General features: G+C 55.2%; 1 protein-coding gene across 1 annotated transcript in view; it reads right to left on the reverse strand.

Annotated features, from left to right (window-relative positions):
• Positions 1 to 354: 354 nt before the first annotated feature.
• The window catches only part of Card11 (caspase recruitment domain family member 11), a 103,187-nt gene continuing 82,125 nt past the window's right edge, over positions 355 to 21,416 (reverse strand). Inside the window, exons 11-26 of the mRNA XM_010642813.3 lie at positions 19,742 to 19,918; positions 18,682 to 18,733; positions 17,394 to 17,476; positions 16,245 to 16,345; positions 15,320 to 15,372; positions 13,471 to 13,603; positions 12,720 to 12,921; positions 12,361 to 12,487; positions 10,220 to 10,460; positions 9,696 to 9,792; positions 9,409 to 9,504; positions 7,790 to 7,925; positions 6,640 to 6,819; positions 4,656 to 4,780; positions 3,071 to 3,186; positions 355 to 1,235 (exon numbers count right to left, since the gene is read on the reverse strand). Coding sequence (XP_010641115.1) covers positions 1,031 to 1,235; positions 3,071 to 3,186; positions 4,656 to 4,780; positions 6,640 to 6,819; positions 7,790 to 7,925; positions 9,409 to 9,504; positions 9,696 to 9,792; positions 10,220 to 10,460; positions 12,361 to 12,487; positions 12,720 to 12,921; positions 13,471 to 13,603; positions 15,320 to 15,372; positions 16,245 to 16,345; positions 17,394 to 17,476; positions 18,682 to 18,733; positions 19,742 to 19,918 — 2,124 coding nt within the window. The 3' untranslated portion in view covers positions 355 to 1,030. The remainder of the gene's footprint in view (positions 1,236 to 3,070; positions 3,187 to 4,655; positions 4,781 to 6,639; positions 6,820 to 7,789; positions 7,926 to 9,408; positions 9,505 to 9,695; positions 9,793 to 10,219; positions 10,461 to 12,360; positions 12,488 to 12,719; positions 12,922 to 13,470; positions 13,604 to 15,319; positions 15,373 to 16,244; positions 16,346 to 17,393; positions 17,477 to 18,681; positions 18,734 to 19,741; positions 19,919 to 21,416) is intronic.

The following is a 21,416-nucleotide window of genomic DNA, read 5'->3' on the forward strand; positions in this document are numbered from 1 at the left end:
CTCTCTGAACACATGGGGTGGTGCCCAGCTGGGGCAGACCTGGCCTGCTTTGACTGGGCCCAATCCAGTCATAGTTAGCAAGTTTGCCCCAAGCTGGCTAGGAGAAGAGCACTAGGTCTTTGCTACCTGCCCTGCTCCCAGGCAAGGGGAGCAAGTGTGTTAGAGCACTGTGATGGGGACAATGAAGGCAGAGGACAGAGACAACACATTGGGGAAGCTGGACATGGTGGCATAGGCCTGTAATCCCAGCAATCAGGGAAGCGAGGCAGGAGGATTGCAAGCTCAAGCCCAGCCTGGGCAACTTAGTGACTTATCAAGACCCTGTCTCAAAACAAAAAATAAAAAGGGCTGGGAACACAGCTAGGTGCAAAGGCCCTGGGTTTGAGCCCCAGCACTGAAAAAATACCATGTAGGGAGTGCTGAGGGGCATCTGGCCTCAGGGCTGGGGCTGCAGCTGGGGTGCAGGGTCCAGCACAGTACAGGGATGGCCCTCCCCAGGTGACCACACTTCTTTTCAGGTCAGGACGTACCAGGTCAGAGGCTGCAGACCCAGGCATCACCTGGCCCTCGCCTCGTGCCCCTTCTGTTCCTCAGCTCGGCAGTGGGCAGCTTAGGAAGCTGGCAGGAGCTAAACCTCTGCAAATGATGGCATCACAAATGATGAAATGGAGAGCAAAGAAACAGAGACATTTAATGTGAGGAAAACCAGCACAGTGCCTGTCCCCTTCCTGAATGCCTATCCTGTCCAAGGTGCCTCACTGTGGGTTCCTGGGGCCCTGTGGCACCAGTGGCACAAGTGTCCCACACGTTACATTCAGCCACTGCTTGGACCGTGAGGAGCCGGCCGGCCGCAGACCTCGGGCTCCACGGCCTCTGCTCGCCATCTCTGCACACGGCCGGGTGGCCGCTCACCCTGCTCCTGCCTGGAGTCGGCCCTTGTGGTATCCACCTGGCTCTCTGGAGGGGGCTTCCATCAAGGCGGCACAGAGCTCGGCTATGTGGCTCTGCGGTCACTGCTTGGACCCAGGGCTCACAGCTGGTCCTCGTCTACCCAGATGGTCTTGCGCTGCTCCTCACCGATCCTGTCTTTGAGGACACGAAGCAGTTCCTCCACACTGCTCCAGGCCTCGGCCTCCACCGTGGCGTACAGGCAGGGCAGTGCTTCCAGTTCCTTCTCACGCAGGCGGCAGGTCCGCAGGAGCTCCTCCTCTGTCTCGGGCCGGGGCAGCAGCTTCCTGGTACAGATACAGGTGGGCTATGGGCGGGCATTGGGGATGGACCCCACAATGGGGGACAGAAGCAGATGGTATGCCCACCCCGAAGAGCCTCAGGAAGTGGTCCCACTCGTGGCTACGATGGTGCGGAGTCTTTCCTGGGCCACCAGGTTCACTGAGTGCTACTATGTGCCACTGGCTCTGTCCCCCCTGTTCCCACTGCCTCCTAACACCCTAAAGTGTGCCCTTGTGGGGACAATACTGAGACTCGAACCCAGAGACTGCATGGAGCTGCATCCCCAGCCTGTCATTTTTTTATTTCGAGATGGGGTCTTTCTAATTTGCTAATTTTCCCAGGCTGGGCTTGAACTTGCAGGCTTTCTGCCTCAGCCTCACAGATGGCTGGCATTATAGGTGTGAGCCACCATTCCCAGCTACATGGTGCCTTTGCGTTGCTCACTGTGGAGATTCCAAGAGGCAGGGATGTTTAAAATTTATTTTCAGTTGTGATAAAATACATGTCATACAAAAGTTGCCATTTAAACTGTCTTCTGAGTGTAACTAAGGAGTGTTAAGCACATCCACTGCTGTACAACCTATGTCCGGGACTTTCTTGCATAAGATCGGTGCCCACTGAACACTGACTCCTTTGCCTCCTGCCCAGCTGCCCCCACATCCTGCCTCTGTCCCGGGACCTCGCAGACCAAGGCTGCATGGTGTCCACCTGCGTCGAGGGCCATCCATGCTGTAGCGTGTGCCACAGTGTTCCCCTTCGTAGGCCTGACTGATGGCCCATAGCGAACAGGGGCCACCCCCGTGGGACACCTGGGTGGCTCCCACTTTTTGCTAGTGTGAACGGTGCTACTGTGAACACGGCCGTGCAAATACCCCTCAGACTGGCTTTCAGTCCTTTTGTGTACAGACAAAGGGGAGCTGCTAATCATGTAGTAATTAGATTTTTAATTTTCTCAGGGTTCTCAGCCTGTCTTCTAAGTGGCTGCACCTGTTTTTGGGTTTGTTTGCTTTTGAGACAGGGTCGCAGCATGCAGTCCAGACTGGCACTGAACTCACTATGGAGCCCAGGCTGGCCTGGAACTTGATATCCTCCAGCCTCAGCCTCCTGAGTGGTGGGATTACAGGTGTGCGCCAGGCCAGCTGTGCACCATTTTACATTCTACCACTCTACCTGCAGTGTGATGGGTCCTTGCCAGCGCTTACTGGGAGTCTTGCCACGTGGGCTCACTGATGGATTCCCCAGTCTGGCACTACCAGGGGCTGCATGGATGTTGTACAGGAGAAAGTGGCCTTGACTGTGGAGTCCCAGTGCTCAGTCTGCACCGTGGGTCACGCCACTTCTCTGTGGTGCACGGGGAGGAGGAGACCCAATATGATGATGCTTGGGGACTCATCTGTCCTGGTGGCTCAGACCCCAAGCCTCTGTGCTGCCCCTATGCCCAGCCCCACAGCTGACCGTGTATCGACCCCTCTGGCTCAACCTTGGACAGGACCCAGAGTCAGAGTTTGTCCTTGTCCCTGCCAGGGTGACCCCATGGGGTGTGCGCTCCCCAGGGAGGAGCAATGGGCTGCTCCTGCCTCCTTTCACCACTGCCCAACCCTGGCCTCCTCAGGCTGCTCTCACACCAGGGAAGGTTCTTCCCAGCTCATCCTCCTGCTGTTGCCTGGGCCCCTCCTGGTGCCTGGCCCCATGCAATGTCTTCCTCACATGTGAGCCACATCAGGAGCCGGGCTCATCTGCCCTAGACTGGGTTTCCTCCTGGTGAGGACGCCTGAGGGATGATGGGGCTTGGCAGGCTTGGGGACAGGGTCGGGCTGGGGAGACTGGGCCCTGTTCTCACCTGAAGCGCTTGATATTCTTCTCACACACGCGCACGAAGAGTACGATGGGGTAGATCCCGCACTTGATCAGGTCTCGCACACAGCCCATCCCGGCCTCCAACAGGCAGTGCTTGTTCTGCGAAGTACACAGCGGCAAAGTCAGCAGTGACCCCCCACCCGCTCTTCCCCGCCTGTGTGGGAGCAGGGCCAGGCCTGTATGCAGGGATGGACTCCAAGGACAAGAGCTCCAAGCACCACCCACACAGCCAAGACAGGACTGGAGCCTGCAGATCCGATGCTTCCCATGGCCTGCAGCATAGAGCTCCCCACAGAAGCTGGGCCAGCGATGGACTGCTGGGGATGCCTGCCCACCCGCTGGCCTCGAGGGCATGCTGGGGCCTGGCAAGAGCACTGAGAGCACAGCCAGGGTGAGGTGGTGGCTCAGAGGTCCTGGAGACACTTCAGGGGTCTCAACCAGGAGCTCCTCATTTCTGAGGAAGGAAAACCCACAGAAGGAATCACTTTAAAAAAAACCAAGGTGGGCATGGTGGTTCTCGCCTATAATCCCAGCACTCCAGAAGGCTGAGGCAGGCTGGAGGATCACATGATCAAGCCCAGCCTGGGCAACTTAGTGGGGTACTGTCTTAAAATGATAAAAAAATGGGGTGTGATGTAGCTCAGTGTGAAGACCCTTGGTTTGATCCCCAGTACAGAAAAAAAAAAAAAGAAGAGGAAGAAGAAACACCAAACTTGGCATCTTGAACGTGGAGAGTGTCCCAGCGTGCAGCTCCATGACTCCCATGAGCACAAGAGGAACACCTGGATGACTGGAGACCCCTCAGGCTTCTTCCACTCTCTGCCCCTAACTTCCCGGACTTGTAGCAGCACAGACCCCTCGGCTTTTCAGCTGAAACCAACTCGGCTCCAACCTGCCGGCTCATTTTCTCTCCATTTGGTTGTCAGAATTTCTTAAACTACTCTGGCCTGAACATAAAAAAAAATCAGCCAACTATCCAGGCCTGTGGAAAGCCGGGCCTCTGCTCTCCTCTGTGTCAGAGTCAGCATCACTGAAGGAGGGTGTGGGGTCCCTGCAGCTGGAGGGGAAGTATGGGGTCCTGGCAGGGCACCTGCTTCTGTCTCTCTTTTGCCTCAGGGCTTTGTCTCACCCTCCACAGGTGCAGGCTGGGAGCTTTACTTGTAGCATGAGGAGGAGGAAGAAGCACCATCACACATCAAACTGCCGGCTCTGAATCTGAATCACTCCCAGGCCCTCCTTGCTTGGCCACCAGTGACCTCCCGTGATCTATTTTCCTCTCCTGTGGCAGATGCCAGCCCATCTCTCACCCTGACATGCTTGCTCTTTCTTGACCCTTGCTATCACAACCAGACACATACACACCCCTAAACAAGAGATCTGGCACCCAGCACTAGGGTGCCACCAACAATAGATGGCAGCTCCCAAATAAAAGGCCCAAGGACAGGGGTGACAGAGGTGACAGAGCTTTGCTAAAGGGACCTGGGGGGCAACTCTTTATCCACTTTTGCCCCAGCCCAGGGGTCTCAGGAAGGTTGCTGGCTGCGTTGCAGGCCCACCTATCCCCTTACCTTGGCTGCCACAGCTTCGATGTTGGCAGGAACAACGCACTCAAAAGTGTTGGGGTTCTTCTCCCGGGAGTAGATGATGGTCTCTGTCTTCTGCTTTTTGAGGAACTCTTCTCTTGTGACAATATCTGCAGAGAGAGAAAGAGAGAGAGGCCAGTCTTGAGGGTGGCATGGGTAGTCTCAGGTGGGTGGTCCCCTCCAAGCCCTGCCTGTCCCCCTCCTGGTGCCCCAGAACTGGATGTCTGGTCTAGTACAGTTAGTTATATCTCATCCCTTCTGCTAAACTGTGAAGCTCCTTGAGGGCAAGGCCAAGGTCACGGTTCATGTTCCCTGTAGCAGACCAGAGGGGTTAGTCAGTATTCAGGGTCTGGCTGATCAGAAGTGTCAACATAGTGATAGCTCAGACACTCTGGTGCATACTCTCCACTAGCTGCCAGCCACGAAGAGGCTCAGCTATTGATCCATCTACTAATGCATCCATCCACCCATCCACCTACCCACTTTTCATCCTTCCCCCTACCCATCCATTAATCTATGCACCCATTCGTCCACCCACCCAGCCACCCACCTTCCCACCTAACACTGCTAATGGACATGTATAAGGAATAAAACTATGATAAAAACACAGCTTATGGATTCAAGCAAGCAATGATCTAGCTAAGGAGAAAAGTGTGGGCTACAGACAACGAGGAAACAGTTTAGTGAGCACGGAGGTGGCTACTTTATGGGAGAGGGTGCAGGCAGGATCCCTGGGAGGATGTGCCTATCAGAGGCCTTGCTCCCTTGCTGGGTGGCTCTGAATACATTTTACCCTCTGTAGGCCTCAGTAGAGGAGGGTGGAGCATATGCAAGCTTGGACACATATGGAGGGAGGCTATCTGGCTGCAGTTGTGATCATTTAGGGTGTGGAGCTTCAGTCTAGCTGGACGGTGGCCCACTTGGATGAAGTCAGGACAGTAAAGTCTGTGCTATATTCATTTCTCATGATTTAAAAAGATCCTGTAGGTGTAATGTTTAATGGGTTCCAGATGGGCCTGGACATCTGTACTTGAAAACTTTTTATTTATTTACTTTTTGTGCTCCTGGGAATTGAAACCAAGGCTTCACAATGAGTGATATCCCTGGCCTTTTTAAAAGGAATAAACTAGTTTTTTTTGTAAAGTCTGTGCTATATTCATTTCTCATGATTTAAAAAGATCCTGTAGGTGTAATGTTTAATGGGTTCCAGATGGGCCTGGACATCTGTACTTGAAAACTTTTTATTTATTTACTTTTTGTGCTCCTGGGAATTGAAACCAAGGCTTCACAATGAGTGATATCCCTGGCCTTTTTAAAAGGAATAAACTAGTTTTTTTTTTTTTTGTTGTTATTGTTTTTTTTGAGTCAGGATCTCACTATGTAGCTCAGGCTGGCCTTGAACTCAGAGCAATCATCCTGCCTCAGCCTCCCAAGTGCTGGGATTACAGGCATGCAGCCCCATGACTAGCTTTTTTTTTTTTTGAGACAGAGTCTTGCTGAGTTACTAAGTTGTCCAGACTGGGCTTGAATTTTTGATCCTTGTGCCTCACTCCTTGGAGTGAAGGGACTATAGGTGTGTGCTACCATGCCTGGTTGCACCTGTACATTTAAATATAGGTGGGGACTCTGACAGCAGCTGGGATAGAAGTAGTGTTGGCGGTGGGCATCACCACCCTTACCATAGCGGGGACACTGAGGTTCAGAGTGATGCGTAGGCTGGCTGTGCACACTGGGCCCTGACGGGGACTGAGTTCCTGGACAGTGCTGTCACCTCTGCCCTGTCACCCTCAGTGTCAGATGGCGAGTCTCTGTTCCCTGGGCCACTGCACATGCACAGGGGCCAGGGTGGTGACAGAGGGAGGACTCCCTGTGTGTGCTCTGGAGGGGCCAGCGAAAGAATGGGGTGGGAGGAGTTGCACTGTGGACTGTGGATGACTCCCCCCACCTGCCCTGAGCAGCCTGCGCTCACCTGACTTGCAGAGTGTGAACTCCATGGCGCCACCCGAGTTCAGCAGCTTCTGTACCAGCGTCTTGGCCAGCATAGTGGGCGTGAAGAGCACCGGCCGACGGCGCTCACAGTGGAAGGCGCGCACCAGGCTGTAGGGGATGAGGCTGAGGTTCTTGCTGAGCTCGCTCTCTGGGTCCAGCTCTGGGGGAAAGGGAGCTGCGGTCAGGCATGGGCCTTTGGAGCCTAGATGCCCTCAGGGCTGCGTTTATTTTTTTGGTACTGAGGACTGAACCTAGGGCTACTGTGCTGTGTCCCCACTCCTTTTTATTTATTTTGAGACAGGGTCTCACTAAGTTGCCCGAGCCAGGCTTGACCATGTGATCCTCCTGTCTCAGCTTCTCAGAGTGCTGGGATGACAGATGTAAGACTGCATGCTCAGCTCTGGGGCTGGTTTTTGGAGACCACTGCAGGACTGGCAGCCTGGGGTTCTGTCCCTAGCATCCAGGAATATTCTGGAGTCCTACATGCCTGTGTGGGAGGAAGACAAGGGATGGAGGACTTAAATCAGCCCTGGTGGGTCTCTGAAGAAGAGGTTGCTAGGGCAGGGTGGTCCAGGCAGAGGGAAGGTGACCACAGGAGAGCAAGGCACAGTGTGATACGACCAGGTGGCAGGACAGCAGGGCTGCCTGGCAAAAACTAGCGGTGTTCAGGGTTTCCAGGCCTTTGTTGGCCCATGTATGGGGGGTAGCAGGGAGGAGCCACTGGGTGGGATCTGTTAAAGCCAGCCCAGCAGCCTGGAGGTCACTGCCCAGAGGTCAGCAGCCTGTCCCTTTTTCACCCGCTGGCCTGGCACTCAACCAGTGCTGGGGCTTTAGTCTCCTTGCCTCTGAGTGGGCCTGGCCGGGAATGCCGGCAGGCCTGGCTTGTCCCCAGCTGGGCACAGGTTGGAGAAGTGGCAAAAAGTGCTCGTGGGGAGAAAGACCAATACACAAACACTGCTCAGTGGGCAGCTCCGAGTAATGGGACTTCTGGGCTCCAGGGGACCGTGACTCGTTTCAGTCATGAAGGGGCAGAATTCGCACCCGTGGGGATGGACACAGCTCTAAGTGAGTGTGAGGGTCATGTGCTTGTGTGGGGAGGAGTGGGGTGGGGTGGAGGGGTCACCACACACCTTCCTGCTTCTCAGCCGAGAGCCTGGTGGCATCCAGAGAGGCACGGGCCAGGCTGCCCAGGGGGCTCCCTGAGATGACACGGACCCGCTCGCTGCTGTTCATGCGCTTGTACTTGTTCTCTGACCTGCTGACGAACTGTAGGGACAGAAGGGACAGTGGGGTGGGAGGCTGCTTCAGTGGACAAAACTGGACCTTGTTCTAATCCCACCTCTGCCCTGGGGCTGGGCGAGTCACCTCCCTGTATGAATAGGAAACACCAAGATGTGGTGGTATAGGTCTGTTAGCCCAGAACTCTGGGAGGCTGAAGCAGGAGAATCATAAGTTTGAGCCTAGCCTGGGCAACTTAGTGATTTAGCAAGACCTTGTCTCAAAATGAAAAATAAAAAAGGGCTAAGGATGTAGTTCAGTGCAGAGGCCCGGGGTTCAACCTCCAGTGACACTCAGAAGTGGCCGGAGTCCTTCAGATCCTGGACAGTGGCCATCAGTAGTGAGAAGGTAGAGAGAGACCACACTGTCCCTCACCCAGCTCCGTGTCACCCACCCAACTTCCTGTGGGCCCGAGTGAGCTGGTGGCGACTATACTGATGCACTCCTGCTGGTGAGACACTCTGGCTGGACCCTCCCCACCGGGCACATGGGGAACCCTCATCTCCCTAACACCATGCTCCTCCACCCTCCAGCCATCTGGGGAGCAGCCTGCAGGCCTGCTTACTGAGGGGCCCAGCTTCCGGCCCCACCCCTCCCCTCCACAGGGAGGCAGATCCTGGGGGCTGGCTGTGTGCCTCAGGATGAGGCCCTCAAGGCTTCAGCTCCTGTATGACCTGTGTGCACAATGGCAAGCCATCCCAGATGGCTGCCTCTTAGAAGACCGCCCCCTCCCCAGGCTCACACCCACCTGGATATCTCTGCCACATGCCTGTATCCACCCCGGTCCTGGGGTCACACTGCTGACCCTTTCCAGTCACCTCTGTCCCAGCATCAAGCTGAAGCCTTGGGATGCCACACTCTCTCCACTGGGGTCTGCTTAGTGCAGCAACCACTTAGGAACACGCTCATGGGCTCTGTTTTCCCATCACCCTCTGTGTTTGTCCTCTGGGATATAAGAATGCTTCTGCTTTCATATGAAATAACTTCTGAAGATATCACACAATGTGCTAGTTAACGTTCCTCATATAAATCCAAACAAAAAGTTCTTTTTTAAAGGGTAAGTATGAGGGAAAAATCTTTTCTGGTCCTGAAGAGCTAAAATGTTTCCCTTGACAGATGAAGATTTAAGAACCTGGTTGATTTCCCTTTTCTCCTTGGCTGCCAGGATACTGAGATAAACTTAAAGCTCTGAGGAAATAAACCTGCCTAGATATTTGGAATGCTTGTTTTCCTCTCCTGAAGTGCCACTTACGATTTTTCTGTTAATATTTTAACAAGCAAGTTGTTTGAGCTCATTTTGGGCACATGTTTCTCAAATCTTTTCTGAAAGTGGGATTTGCTTCCAATAGGAGCACAGGCCATTTCTTGAGCTGCCACTGGGAAATGGGCTGAAGAGATGGGAGGCACGTGGGAGAGCTGCAAGTGGGGTGTACACACAAAGCATTGCTGTTTTGGTGCAGACTTCCCTTACCTGGAGGAGCTGGCCAAAGAGGAAACTTGCTCTGGAGAGGCGTGGGCTGACCCGGGGGTCACTCGTCGAAAGCGGCTCTTCGGGTTGCAGGGTGTTCTGGAACAAGTTTATCAGTCAGGTGGGAGGAGCAGGGCCCGGCTGGATTCCTGGGCACAAGAATACTGCAGAGAAGCAGAGGACGACCCCAGGTTCCCTCGGCTGAGCGCCAGGCAACCTGCTCCAGGAGGAATGGGGACCTCGAGGAGCTGTGGTCCGGAGGTGGCTTCCCTGTGGCATCGTCGACTCACCCGGAAGCCCCGCAGGGTGTGGTGCGCTGTGTCTGCCTCTTCCCGGCTGCCCCGGTGCATCAGGCGCTGCAGCTTGACCAGCAGCAGCTGCTGGGCCCTGGGGAGCAACAAAGAGGTGTACGGGCTGGGACAGAGCCAGGGCCAGGGAACGCTCAGCATGAGGGACTGGGACAGCATGGGATCGTGCCTCTGGGGGAATCTGGCTCGGGATGGGGTTGTGGCAAAGGTTCCTGTCCCCAGTCAGGGCTCCTGTGCTGGAATCTGGCCTGCTGGTGCCACCTCACAGGGCTTGTGGCCATCATCATTTGGAAGCACAACTATGGTCTTAGAGGTTTCCTCCCTCTCCCTCCACCCGGGAGGCAGGAAGGCTTCCTGGAAGAGGAGGAACCAGGACCTCACAGCCCAGCAGGCAGAGATGCGTGTTCCAGGCCCACGCTCCTCCCCAATCCCCCTGCTGGTGTTCACAGCACCACTGGCCCGACTCCATGGTGCCAGACACTGGGCCTGTCAGGCCCTAGCCTCACCGGCTGTAGCTGGGTATAGTGCCCATGTCCAGGTCGTGGTCCGTGAAGGGGTCGACCCTTGCGCACAGCCACTCGTGCCTGTCCTGGTACATGGTGTCACGAACGTGCACGATGTCATCACACTTCAGGGACATGGAGCAGGCGTCCAGCTGGCTGGAGATGTTCAGGTTTAGGCGGATGTAGAAGGAGTCCCCTGATGTGATCAGGCCCTCTGCCATGTCCCTCAGCAGCTTCTGGTACCCTGGGTAGGTGACAGTCCAAATAGTGCATGCTGACTGGCCACAAATCTCAGCTGAGGGGCCTTCGAGGTCCCTTCCCCACAAAGCTGGGGGTTGGGGCAGGCATTCCTGCCTGATGATGTCATTCATGAGTTTCCCTTTTTGTCTTGGCTTCCAGGAAGCTCAGAGCTAAACATGTCAAGTTGCAATGATCACCATCATTAGTGTTTCTGCCATAACTTCCACACCTTCTGCACCACTGGGGACGGGCTTTTACTTTTCATTCTTCATTTTTCCATTGACACATAACTTACATAACAGTAAACTGTACAAATTCTTAAATTTTCCCAAATGTACGTGTGCAGGTAGTCTCCTCCCAGAACCTGCTCTGTCAACACTTTTCAGGAGTGACTTTTCATCCTGACTACTATGCTCCAAGCTAAACCACAGCTCAATGCACAAAAACTGAATCAATTAGCACAGACTCTCTTCCTTCTGGTGGGTATTATTCCATGTTACCCCTGTGAGATACATCTAAGAGGCTGCCATATTCCAGTACTGTGTTCTTTTTCATTGCTGTATAGCTCTCCACTTGTGTGCAGTTTGGGCCTATTATGAATAACTCTGCTGAGTTTTTCTTCTACTTTACTTCTGGTGGACATACATATGTATGCATTTCTCTTGAATACATTCAGAGAAGTAGAATTACTAGGTCATGGATTATCTATGTATTTAGATTTGGTAGATACTGCCAAGTGGCTTTCTAAATTGGTAAGACCTAACATGTGTGGTACTATCCTTACTTAAATGGCACTTTCTTTTAGAGTAGATTTTTGCAAATATGTTGGAAGTAAGGCCCAGACTATGACTATAATAAGTACAGTAAGCTCTGAGGGAACGCTCATGACTCAAATTCCTAAATCAGCCCCACCTGCAGAAGACTGCATAAGACAGGGGAAGCTAATGCAGTTCTGCCCGGTCCCAAGTAGCTCCTCAAATGTGCACAACGCAGAAATGTGCAGGGACGTTTCCTCCTTGGAGTCAGTGTTCCTTGGGGCTGTGTGGGGAAACAGCCCCTGGGTTCTTCTGGGGCAGCCTGGCTGTGCCCCATTGCCAGACCCGCACTGGCCGTTCCCTGAGTTCCCTGCACCTAGGACAAGCTAACTTAGCCCGCAGCCCAGACCGCAGAGCTCGCTGTCAACACTTCCAGGAGGCGCTGCTCAGACCACCTCTGTGGCCTTGCTGGCCAACAGTCAGAGCCCCATCCAGTGGGTTTTATGTGGGCTTCACACACCAGGCTGTAGGAGTGGAAGGCACCTGCCCCACGTGCAGAAGCGACTTGCCCGTGTTTGGGGAAGGCACCGTTATCCTCCGCACTGCAGGGCACTGCTGGGAAGGGTGTGAGCGCTGGAGAAGCTATTTATGCCCTGCTGAAACATTTATGAGCCCCAGGTTAAAAATAAGACCCAGCTGCAGAGATAATCATGCAGGAAAACCCAGAGGTGAGAATGAGGACTCAGACTTCAGGAAAGGAAAACAAAACTCTGTGCACTGGCCGGGAGCTGTGGCCGGGGAAAGAGGAGCGAAGGCTGAAACCTTTGAGTGCCTGAGCAGAAGGGAGGGTGAGGCCCAGCTGCTGCCTGGGGCAGGCCAGGAAGCCTGAGAGGACGCTCACTTCACTCCAGCAGGGAGAACGGTGAGCGTCCCGAGGCCTGGGCATCTGAGTGTGGACACGGCTGGGTTGAGACAGACAAGCCGATCCTGGTCTTCTGCCTCCTCCCCTAGAATTGCTCCTTTGGTGCCCTGATGGTGCAGGGACAGCATATTGTCTGCTGAACAGAGGAGGAAGTGGGGGTGCTGGGTGGTGAGGTCCCCACCCAGGTCTGGGCCATCTTCAGTGTGAAGTGTTCCTCCCAGGCTCACCTTCGTGGTTAACCTTGTAGTGCAAGGTGACGGGGCCACTGCACCTCTGAATGGTCCAGCGGGCCTCTTCCTTCGTACATGTGTCCAAGGGGACACTCTGCCGCTCGCCTCTGATGCAGCCTTCCAGCTAGATAGCAAAAGACATGTGTGGGTTCTCCTCATCGGCTGGGCTGCTCCACCCTGGAAACAGGAGCACCCTCTTCCCCCACTGAAGGGAGAGAAGGGCAGAGAAGGGCCTGGAGATACTGACGCCCAGCCACTCTCCCTCCAGTTATTCCTCCCTGTATACTTGGAGGCTCAGGGTCCACTCCAACAGTAGGGCACACGCAGCACATGGCACCCCGGCTCCCAGCCCTCACCAGCAGCAGCTGGTGGCCCTCATGGAGTCCTGCCTTCTCAGCCAGTGAGCCCTGCTTGACCACATGGATGAAGCTCCCGCGTGCGTTGCCCCCCAGCAGGGTGAGCTGAGTGAACAGGCCGTCACCGTTGAGTGTTGCGTGCTGCACCGATGGCCCCGGGCCCCGCACCTGCCCCACAGAGGTGACCGAGGGCCGGAAGGGCCTGAGTGGGAAACAAAGTGGTGGTCAGGCATCAGAGGGAGGGGGTTAGGGTTAGGGTACCTGGGCACGCTGCAGAGTTGGGAGGGACTGCAGTGATGCAGCTGCCCAAATTCCCCATATACTGGGGACTCCTGGCTCCAAATGAGTCACTATTCAGCCACCTGACTTGCCACACTGGGGGACATCCACCCCCATGCTGCAGGAAACAGACCTGGAGCTGAGCTGCCCTCCCGGCCCACAGTGGCCACAGAAGATGTCACCAGCACCTGAGCTGGACACTGCCCACCCCATCCTTGCCACATCCGGGATACTGTGCAACCACTGCCCACTGGGCCTATCTGGCAGGAGTCCTGCTTCTTGGCCTCTGCCACACTAGTGGCCCTGGGCAATCCCTGCCTCTGCAGCCTCGGTGTCTTCCCCAGGGCAATCAGAGGGTCTGATGGCAGAGCGGGGGGACTCTAGGATTCCAGGACTGACTCAGAGGAATGGGGGTGATGCAGATGGCCCCCTCTGTGGGAAGCGAGGAGGCGATAGGCTGACTCTCCTGTACCTTTCCAGAGAGAACTTCCGGAACATGAGGTTGACCTGCTCCAGGTCATAGGCATCCAGGCTCTCTGACTGGTGGGAGGAGGAGGAGGAGTGGATGGAGGGAGGGCCGAAGGAGTAGCGATCGTGACTGTCATCTGCAGGGGAATGGGACCCATCAGGACCAGGAGAGGCAGGGAGCTGCCTGGGACACCCCTGGATGGCCAGGAAGGCCCACGGGCAGAAGGGCTCTGAGCCCTGCAGTGCTGCCCCCATGGCCCCAGGGGCAGCCGGTGAAGGCCCTGCACTCCACCAATAAGGACATCTGCCTGCCTGCAGGAGTCCTCTCTGATTAGGACCCCGGACAGACTCTGGGTTTTAAGAATCCCTTCTTGGTTTTACCTAGTGAGCTCCCATTAGCAGTTGCTAGCTCTGCCTTTGAACTGGGACCCCCGATTTTCATTTTGGGACCCCCTTAGGGCTTCACAGCCACCCACTGCTGCAAGAGACCATGGGCGTGGCTTTCCTGTCCCCATGTCACCAGACCTAAGGAGGGAAGATGTCCCTTCTACACAGAGCTGGCCATTGGTGGAGGGACATGTGAATTTTCCCCAGGGCTGATAACAAAGGCTCTTTGCAAAGGGAATTTTTCCAGACATTGTAAAATTCTTTGGATTGTTGCCCAGGATCCTCTCTGCGTAGTTCCCCCTTACCAAAACTCTTTCAATTTTTCTCATTACCCAGACTCGATTAGGTGCTAACCTCTCTTTAATACTTGATAGCTTCTGATGGTCCCCCATTAAGGAGGACTACTAATCTTTCCTCTGATCTGCTGGCAGCCTGGAGGGCAAGGGTGAGGCTGGGTAGAGGCCTGAAATAAAGAGGCTGGCGGGGTACACCCCAGAACTCTGAGCCAGGCTTTGTGCCAGCTGTAGGGTCCTGGGGATGCTGCCACCCTCCTTAGAGGCAGAACCATCTCCATGTTTCTTGCTGCCCCTTATCCTTCGGGCTTATCCCAGTGGTCCCTGGGTTTGGGAATCTGCATCTGGCTGCCCCACTGGTTCACAGCTATGACACCACAGTTCTCACGCAGGCAAGGAACTGGGGACAGGAGTCTGTGTCCCAGGTACCCAGCATAGGCCTGTAGGGTGTAATGGGCTGAAGCAGACTTCCTGGTCGGGAGAGGAGGGTGGCCAGGGCCACGCACAGACCTTTGGCCCTGGAGAACACAGGCACTCATTTCTGGCTTTTTCATGGCCCATCTGGTGCCAAGGGAATATCGACATCCCCAGTGTCTCCCCAATGCCAGTGGTGCCACAGGGCCACTACGGCACTGTTCCACAGCCTGGCTCCCCAATGTCTGTTCCTCCACCTCCAATTCCAGGAATGGGAAACACTGAGGCCTGCTGCCACCTCGGCTCTGGCCCCGTGTTTCCTACTTGTCGCGTGCAGGCTGGCTGGCAGCTCAGCGTGCTCACTGCTCTGGGAGCCTCCATATCCAGCCGCCCTCTCTACCTGCCGTTTCTGCCCCTGAGACCTCAGTTTTTCATGTCCAGAGAGTTAGCGCATTTCTGGAAGCCGCCATAGAGATCAGATGACACTGGGCCAGGCTTGCAGGCTGAGCGCCTCCCAGTGCTGAGCTCTAACACATAACTGCTCCTTTCAAAGCTCAGATCCTCTTCTGGTCTTGCTCAGTGGCTGCGCAGGCCTTGGGGTGCTGGGGGACTCACCTGACCTCTCACTCCAGCCCTGCCTGGAATGTACCCCACATGTGCCCCACAGGCCCACTGCACTGTGCACTTTCATGCTGTTTCTTCGGTGGCTCTGCTGTCACCAAGGCACCCATCACCCTTCTAGATCTGACAGGAACCTACCGTCCAGGTCTAAGGTGTCGAACCCGCAACTGTCATTGTCTTCTTCAACTGCACTGCAGGACACAAATTGGAAGAGGCCACTTGTTAGTGTGCGTGTGCAGGGGGAAGGGATGGGGAATGTTCCAGCTTTCCAAGAAGTCTCAATCTGGAGTGGCAGTGTGGGGAAGAGTGGGTGGGGAAGAGTGGGGGACAGGCAGGCACAGCTGGAGGAGGCAGGGTCAGCAGTGGGGGGTGAGGACGCAGCCCGCCCAGGCACCTTGTCTAGCAGGTGAGCTGAGGCCCTAGGGGCTCCTTGTTTCCTCCTCACTCTCACACCCCGAGTTCTGGATCCCCATTTGGGCTCAGATGAGCCTAAGTGGGAGAGACCTCCCACTGTCCACAGGAGGCTCTTGAATAGACCTCAAGGTGCTTCAAGAAGCCTCCACTCCTCTCCATGCCACCAGCTGGAGGTGGGCCCGGAAGACTCTGGCGTGGCTCAATGGGTCTCCAGAACAGGGCCGCCAAGCCAGTCCTTGTACCAGCCCTTACTTTTGGCCCTTCTGGAAACAATCAATCAGCACTGTCTGACTTAGAAAACAGTGGCCTGACTGGATGGACTACTGCTAGATGCAGCCCTGCCCAGTGGGTGGTTTTAGGGGGCAAAGAGGCGGGGGAGTCTGTGGATCTCTCATCTGGTAGAAAAAGCCAAGCTCTGGTGTCACAGGACACAAGAATTAACTTCTGGGCAGCACAGGGCCCAGGAACACAGGTTCAATCACTTGATAGCTGGTGGGTCACCCTGGAAAGGCTGCTTGCCTGCTCTAAGCCTGTTGCCTCAACTGAACAATGGGTTCCTGTACCTCCCCTGCCTTCAAGATCACCACAAGGACGGCTGGGCTGTGACTGTGCTGTGACAGGAGGCAGGATAAGTGGGGTGGCCTCTTACCTGCGGGGTGGTGCGTCTTCTTTGCAGCGCCTGACGATGGAGTCGTTGCCTGGGGGCTCGGCGGTGATTGACATGATGCTGTTCCGGCTCCGGTGGGGCTGCTGCACACAGGTACATGTGGATGTGATTCAGGACCCGGGTATGCATACACCAAGGCCTCCAAGGGCATAAAAATTATATACGTGGAACTAAATTTAACTCAGATTCATTCTTGCCCCCAACTTGGCCAGCGTGGGCACTGCAAGCCAGTCCTCGGCAATGGCGACCTTCAGAGGAGACTTGTGCTCAGCCTGGGGTGACCGCTGAGCATGGAGCACATCCGCTCACACATCTGCTCACAGGGAGGACATTGGGGGGCAGCTAGTGACCTGCGCTGGCTGAGCCCCATGTTCCTGACTGCACCTGCTCTGGATGTGATCAATTATGGGGGTGGGTGGCTGCTGGAGGAGGGTGACCTGGGGACCCTGGCCTGCGGTGCCTTGGAATTCAGTTCCCAGAACTGTCCCCAGCAGGACTCATTCATTATAGAACCTCTGCCTCCCCCAGGGCCTGATTTGGGAAGCTGAGCTCACAAGCTTCCTGGAGCTTCCCTCGGGGTTAGAATTTCTAATCCTGCACCTTCCACTGTTGACTGGGGGTGCTGACACCAGGTCTGGGGGGCTTGGATGCTGACTGGCTCTGCCCAGGTGGCTGGAGCCAAGGACTGCGGGGGGGGCACTGGGTCAGGGGAGGGGCCCGAGACTTGGCTCTGCTGCCACGGCACCTGCAGCTGCTGGTAGCCCCCTGCCCAGCCCATACCCCTCCCTGGCTGTCAGAGCTGCCAGGGCTGAGAAGTTGCAGCAGAATTCTTGGCTGCCTGTGCAATTCGCTACAGGCCTTCAGAGGCCCATCTCTTCCTCCCACCAAGTGTTAAATTGGGAAAGGAGGCGGCAAGAAGGTGTAAATACATCGAGAGGCCTCTGAGATATCTTTAAATAAACACCAGGAAGGCCTGGGCTTCGGCCCTAGGGTGTAGGGGGGTGGACATAGCTTGTGGGCTTGGGCTTGTTGCAGGGAAGGAGGTGGTCAGGCTTGGAGGTCACTGTTGGGGCCTTGGAGCCCAGGCTCGGATGGTGTGGGGGAGCAGGTAGCACAAAGTCTGCAACTTACCATCTTGGAGAAAGAGCTGCTGATGGGCAGAGAGCGGGCAGAGCTGGGGCTGGCATCTGTGCTGTCATCTCCGAAGCCCTTGACTGTCCTCGTGGGGGCAGAGAAAGGGGAAGGAGCAGGGAGGGGTGGATGTAGAAATGAGAGAGGAGAGAAAAAGGGAGGAAAATGAAAATCAGAGCCACTGGTCAGCACCCAAACCTCCTGCTGACACAGGTGGGGACAGGCCCTTCCCCTTGGGGGCAGCCTGCCCTGCTCTGACGTCTGAGGAGGAGGAAGAGAACCTTAAACCATCTCTGGTTATTTCCCGGCCTGCTGTGGCTGCAAAGGGGCACTGGGCTTATTCTACAACATAGTCCTGCCCCAGCCAGGGCTGGGCCCTGAACAGCCCCAGTCAAGGCTGTTTGTCGCTTATCTCTGAGGATTTTGCGGTCGCCCCCACGCAGGGTCCCTGGTTTGGCAGAATGATGCCCATGGGGAGCATGAAGTCCAGCAGAGAGGGGCCAATCTGTCACCTCCCGGGCACAGCCTCCTCCACATCTACCAAACCTGCGCTCCACCAGGCACTGCCTAGGCTGCGTGCCCACTCCCAGGCCTTGTCTACAGCTCCGGGCCCAGACCTGCCTGAAGCCCAGGTATAGACTCCTCATTCTCTTCATACCCAAAGCCACCTGGGGGCTTTAGCAGGTTTCAGTCCCAGAGCTCTCTGCTCCAGGATGGCTGGGCAGCTTTCCACACCCTGAGCTTCGGGTACATCAGGAGTCCTCCCGGGGCTCTCTACTGATGCCTACTACTCTCCCCTTCCAGGCCAGTTTAACTGTCCTGCAGGTGGCCCTGGCACTGTGCCCTCTTTACTGTGGCTCAGGCACATCTTCCAGAACCCTCTAGCACTTAGGCAGTAGGTGCTTGATTCCCTTTGCAAATCCCCCATGGCTGAGCATCACTCTGACTTGTACTGAGGACAATGGGGAATTCTGAGGCAGCATATCATGAAGAACTGGGGCTGTGGATGGAGCAGCAGCCTCAGACACCAGGGAAGATGTCGTACACCTTGGCTCTTGGGCCAGCAGCAGGCTTGGTGGGAAGGGAGGGACTGCAGAGGGGTGCCTCGGTGATTAGGGCCATCAGATGATGATGATCACTGGTGCCCGATGGACTCCCTGACCCCCGGACTCCCCAGGCTGAGCCGGGCTACCCCACTGGGCTGATGGCTACAGTGGGAGGAACAGATGGGCTGAGAAAGGCAGTGACAGATGAGGACGGACGAGAGGGATCTGGGCATCTTACTGACCTTGAAAATCAGATGCTCGCTTGAGGCTGATGGGGGATTTGGCTCTCTGCAGCTGAAACGGAGCAGGAGAAACAGGACAGAGGACACAAATCAAATAAGGCCCAGACACATCACCAGAGCTAAGAGAAACCAAGCACAGCAGGATGAGACTCTTCTGTGTCACATCCTCGGGCCACCTGGGTCTCATGTGTGAGGTCTTCCTGGATCTGGCTTGGGGAGCTGCTGGTAAGACAACTTTCGTCCCGGGGAGACCTAGCCACCCACAGTGCAGAGGGGCAAGGGTGCGGTGGAGTAGGGCTGAGCCATGCTGCTGCAAGACACAGGGGACTTCTGGAGAGGAGTGTCGCCATCCTGGGCCCCTGGTGTACCAAGCCCTGTGAGATCCCAACTTGGCCAGGGTGGGAGAGGCAGAGAATCAGGCCTGAAGAGCAGTCCCATTCATTCATTTGCTCATTCATTCATTCATTCCTTCCATTCTTCCCTCCACTCATTCACCACTCACTGAGGGTCAGACATGCGCAGTGGACTACACTGAACACTGAGCAAGAGGACAGAATCACTGCTGTGACAGCAGCTTCCAAATGGGGCCTGGCATGTGACAAGCACTCTAAACATACTTGGGGAATAAGCAAATGAATTTCAAAATAATGCTCATTCCACCCCTTGCCTTGTACTGGTATGGGCCTTCATACTGAGCTACTCCCCAGACCTTTGTTTGTTTGGAGACAGGGTCTTGCTAAATTGTGCAGGCTGGGCTTCCAAACTAGTGATTATGATCCTCCTGCCTCAGCCTCCCAAAGCACTGGGATTATAGGTGTGTGCTTTCACGCCTGACTTCTCTTTTAAACATTTCTATTATACTTCTAGGAGAAAGGGAATCACTAAGAACAGACAAACAGGTTCAAGCCACAAGTTGGTATGGTTTCTGTTTCTCAGGCTAAAACAAGTCAAGTCACATCTAGGTGTCTCAGACCTGGGCGGCACTGAGCACAGCATATGGGGGGGGTCCCCCGCCTCGAGGCTGCTGGGGGTGCCCTGCCATCGTGCCCTGAGCCCATACCTGGATGCCCTTCAGGTTCATCCTGCGCCGCGGTGGGTGGTAGGGTGGGAAGTACTTGCTGTCTTCTGGTGACTCCTCAGAGGTGGATGAGTCGTCGGCTTCCTGACCATTGGTCCTGGGGCCAGTATCCCCAAAGCTCTGTGAGATGATGGTGGCTGGTAGGTTTCGGGGCAGACTCTGGGGACAGAGAGATACCAGTGCTGGAGATAAGAGTGAGCAGCTGACAGTCAACTGGACAGTTGGCTGAGGGCACATCATTCCTTCTGGCACCGAGCTTGACACTTGGCTTTCTTCTGTCCTTCAGATGCCAGGGCCTACCAATACAGCTCAGTGATCTCTCCTTCCCTCACTCTCCTGTCCCTTCCTCTCATCCACCAGGGTCTGGGTGGGGCTCTTGCCTTCCTATATAGCAGCAAAGCAGCTGCCCTGCCATCCTGGTCCCTTTCACTTGTACACCTTGATTAAGATCCCAATGTCTGGCCCTATTTTGAACAAATATAGAAAATATTGTGCAAGATGGGTGTGGTGGTACACACCTATAACCCCAGCAACTCTGGGAGGCTGAGGATCACAAATTTGAGCCCAGCTTGAGCAACTTGGCAATTTGTCTCAAATATGAAATAAAAAAGGGCTGGGGAAATAGCTCAGAGTGAAGACCCAGGGTTCAATACTTGGTGCTCGAAAAAAAGGCCAACATAATAAAAAACAGTTCCCAGTATATCCTGAGTGTTTTCTAGCCATTACCTCATTTAATCCTAAATTAATCCTATAAACTATCCTATTGCTAATAGTCACTGTATACAAAATAGGAGGCTGAGTCACGGGGCAATAGCAACTTTGGTGTGAACCCCAAAGTGTTCTCCTATACTTCTCTGCACTAAAACCCTCAAGGTCCCAGAAGAGCTGCAAAAACACTTAGCATACATGGTGGACCCTAACCCTTCCGGATCCCTTCTCCCCCTCTGCTGTCCCCAGACAGAAGAGCTGCCTGCCTGCCTCCCTTTGGGGCCTCTCCTCATGCTCCTTGGGACCTGGGATGCTGGTCCCACCTCTCTTTGCCCAATCAGGTGCCTTTGGCTGCATGTATATATTCAGCAGATACTCACAGGCATGCCCCTGTGCCTTACACTGGGCTGGGTGCCGGGAACAGGAGGGCCTGCAGGGAGCTTACATGTAATTATAAACTGTGCTAATCACTTGAAGGAGAGGGTAAGAGCATGTCACAGTGACTGCGGTTTCTACTGTGGGGCCAAGTGACCGTCTCCTGAGGTGATGCTTCAGCAAGACCAGGTGAGCAGACCTGGCCAGGTGAAGTCAGAGCAGGAGCATACTGGGTAGGGGCCAAAGGACTCCAGGGAGTGCATCTTGGAACCAGGCGTACAGGCCTCTCTGGGCCCTGGCACCCCTTGAATTTAGAGTTTACAGCACTGTGTTGAAAAGCCATGTTCCTGTATTTGCCTTCTCTGTGGGACTCTGCAGTCTCTGAGAGAAGGGTGGCTCTGAGCAGACTCCCTAGGGCCCAGTGACTCAGCTGCTTGGGTCTGGGTTCCTCCTTTGCAAATGAAGATGGAAAGCACACCTTCCCCAAAGGATTGCTCTGTGGGTTTAACGGGGCCAGCACAGCCCCTGCCAGGAGGGTGCCCTGGAGACCCATGGGGATAGTGATCATGATGCC

The sequence above is a fragment of the Fukomys damarensis genome, unplaced genomic scaffold (assembly GCF_012274545.1).
Source record: "Fukomys damarensis isolate Sample0158 unplaced genomic scaffold, DMR_v1.0_HiC HiC_scaffold_17, whole genome shotgun sequence".
NCBI lineage: Eukaryota > Metazoa > Chordata > Mammalia > Rodentia > Bathyergidae > Fukomys > Fukomys damarensis.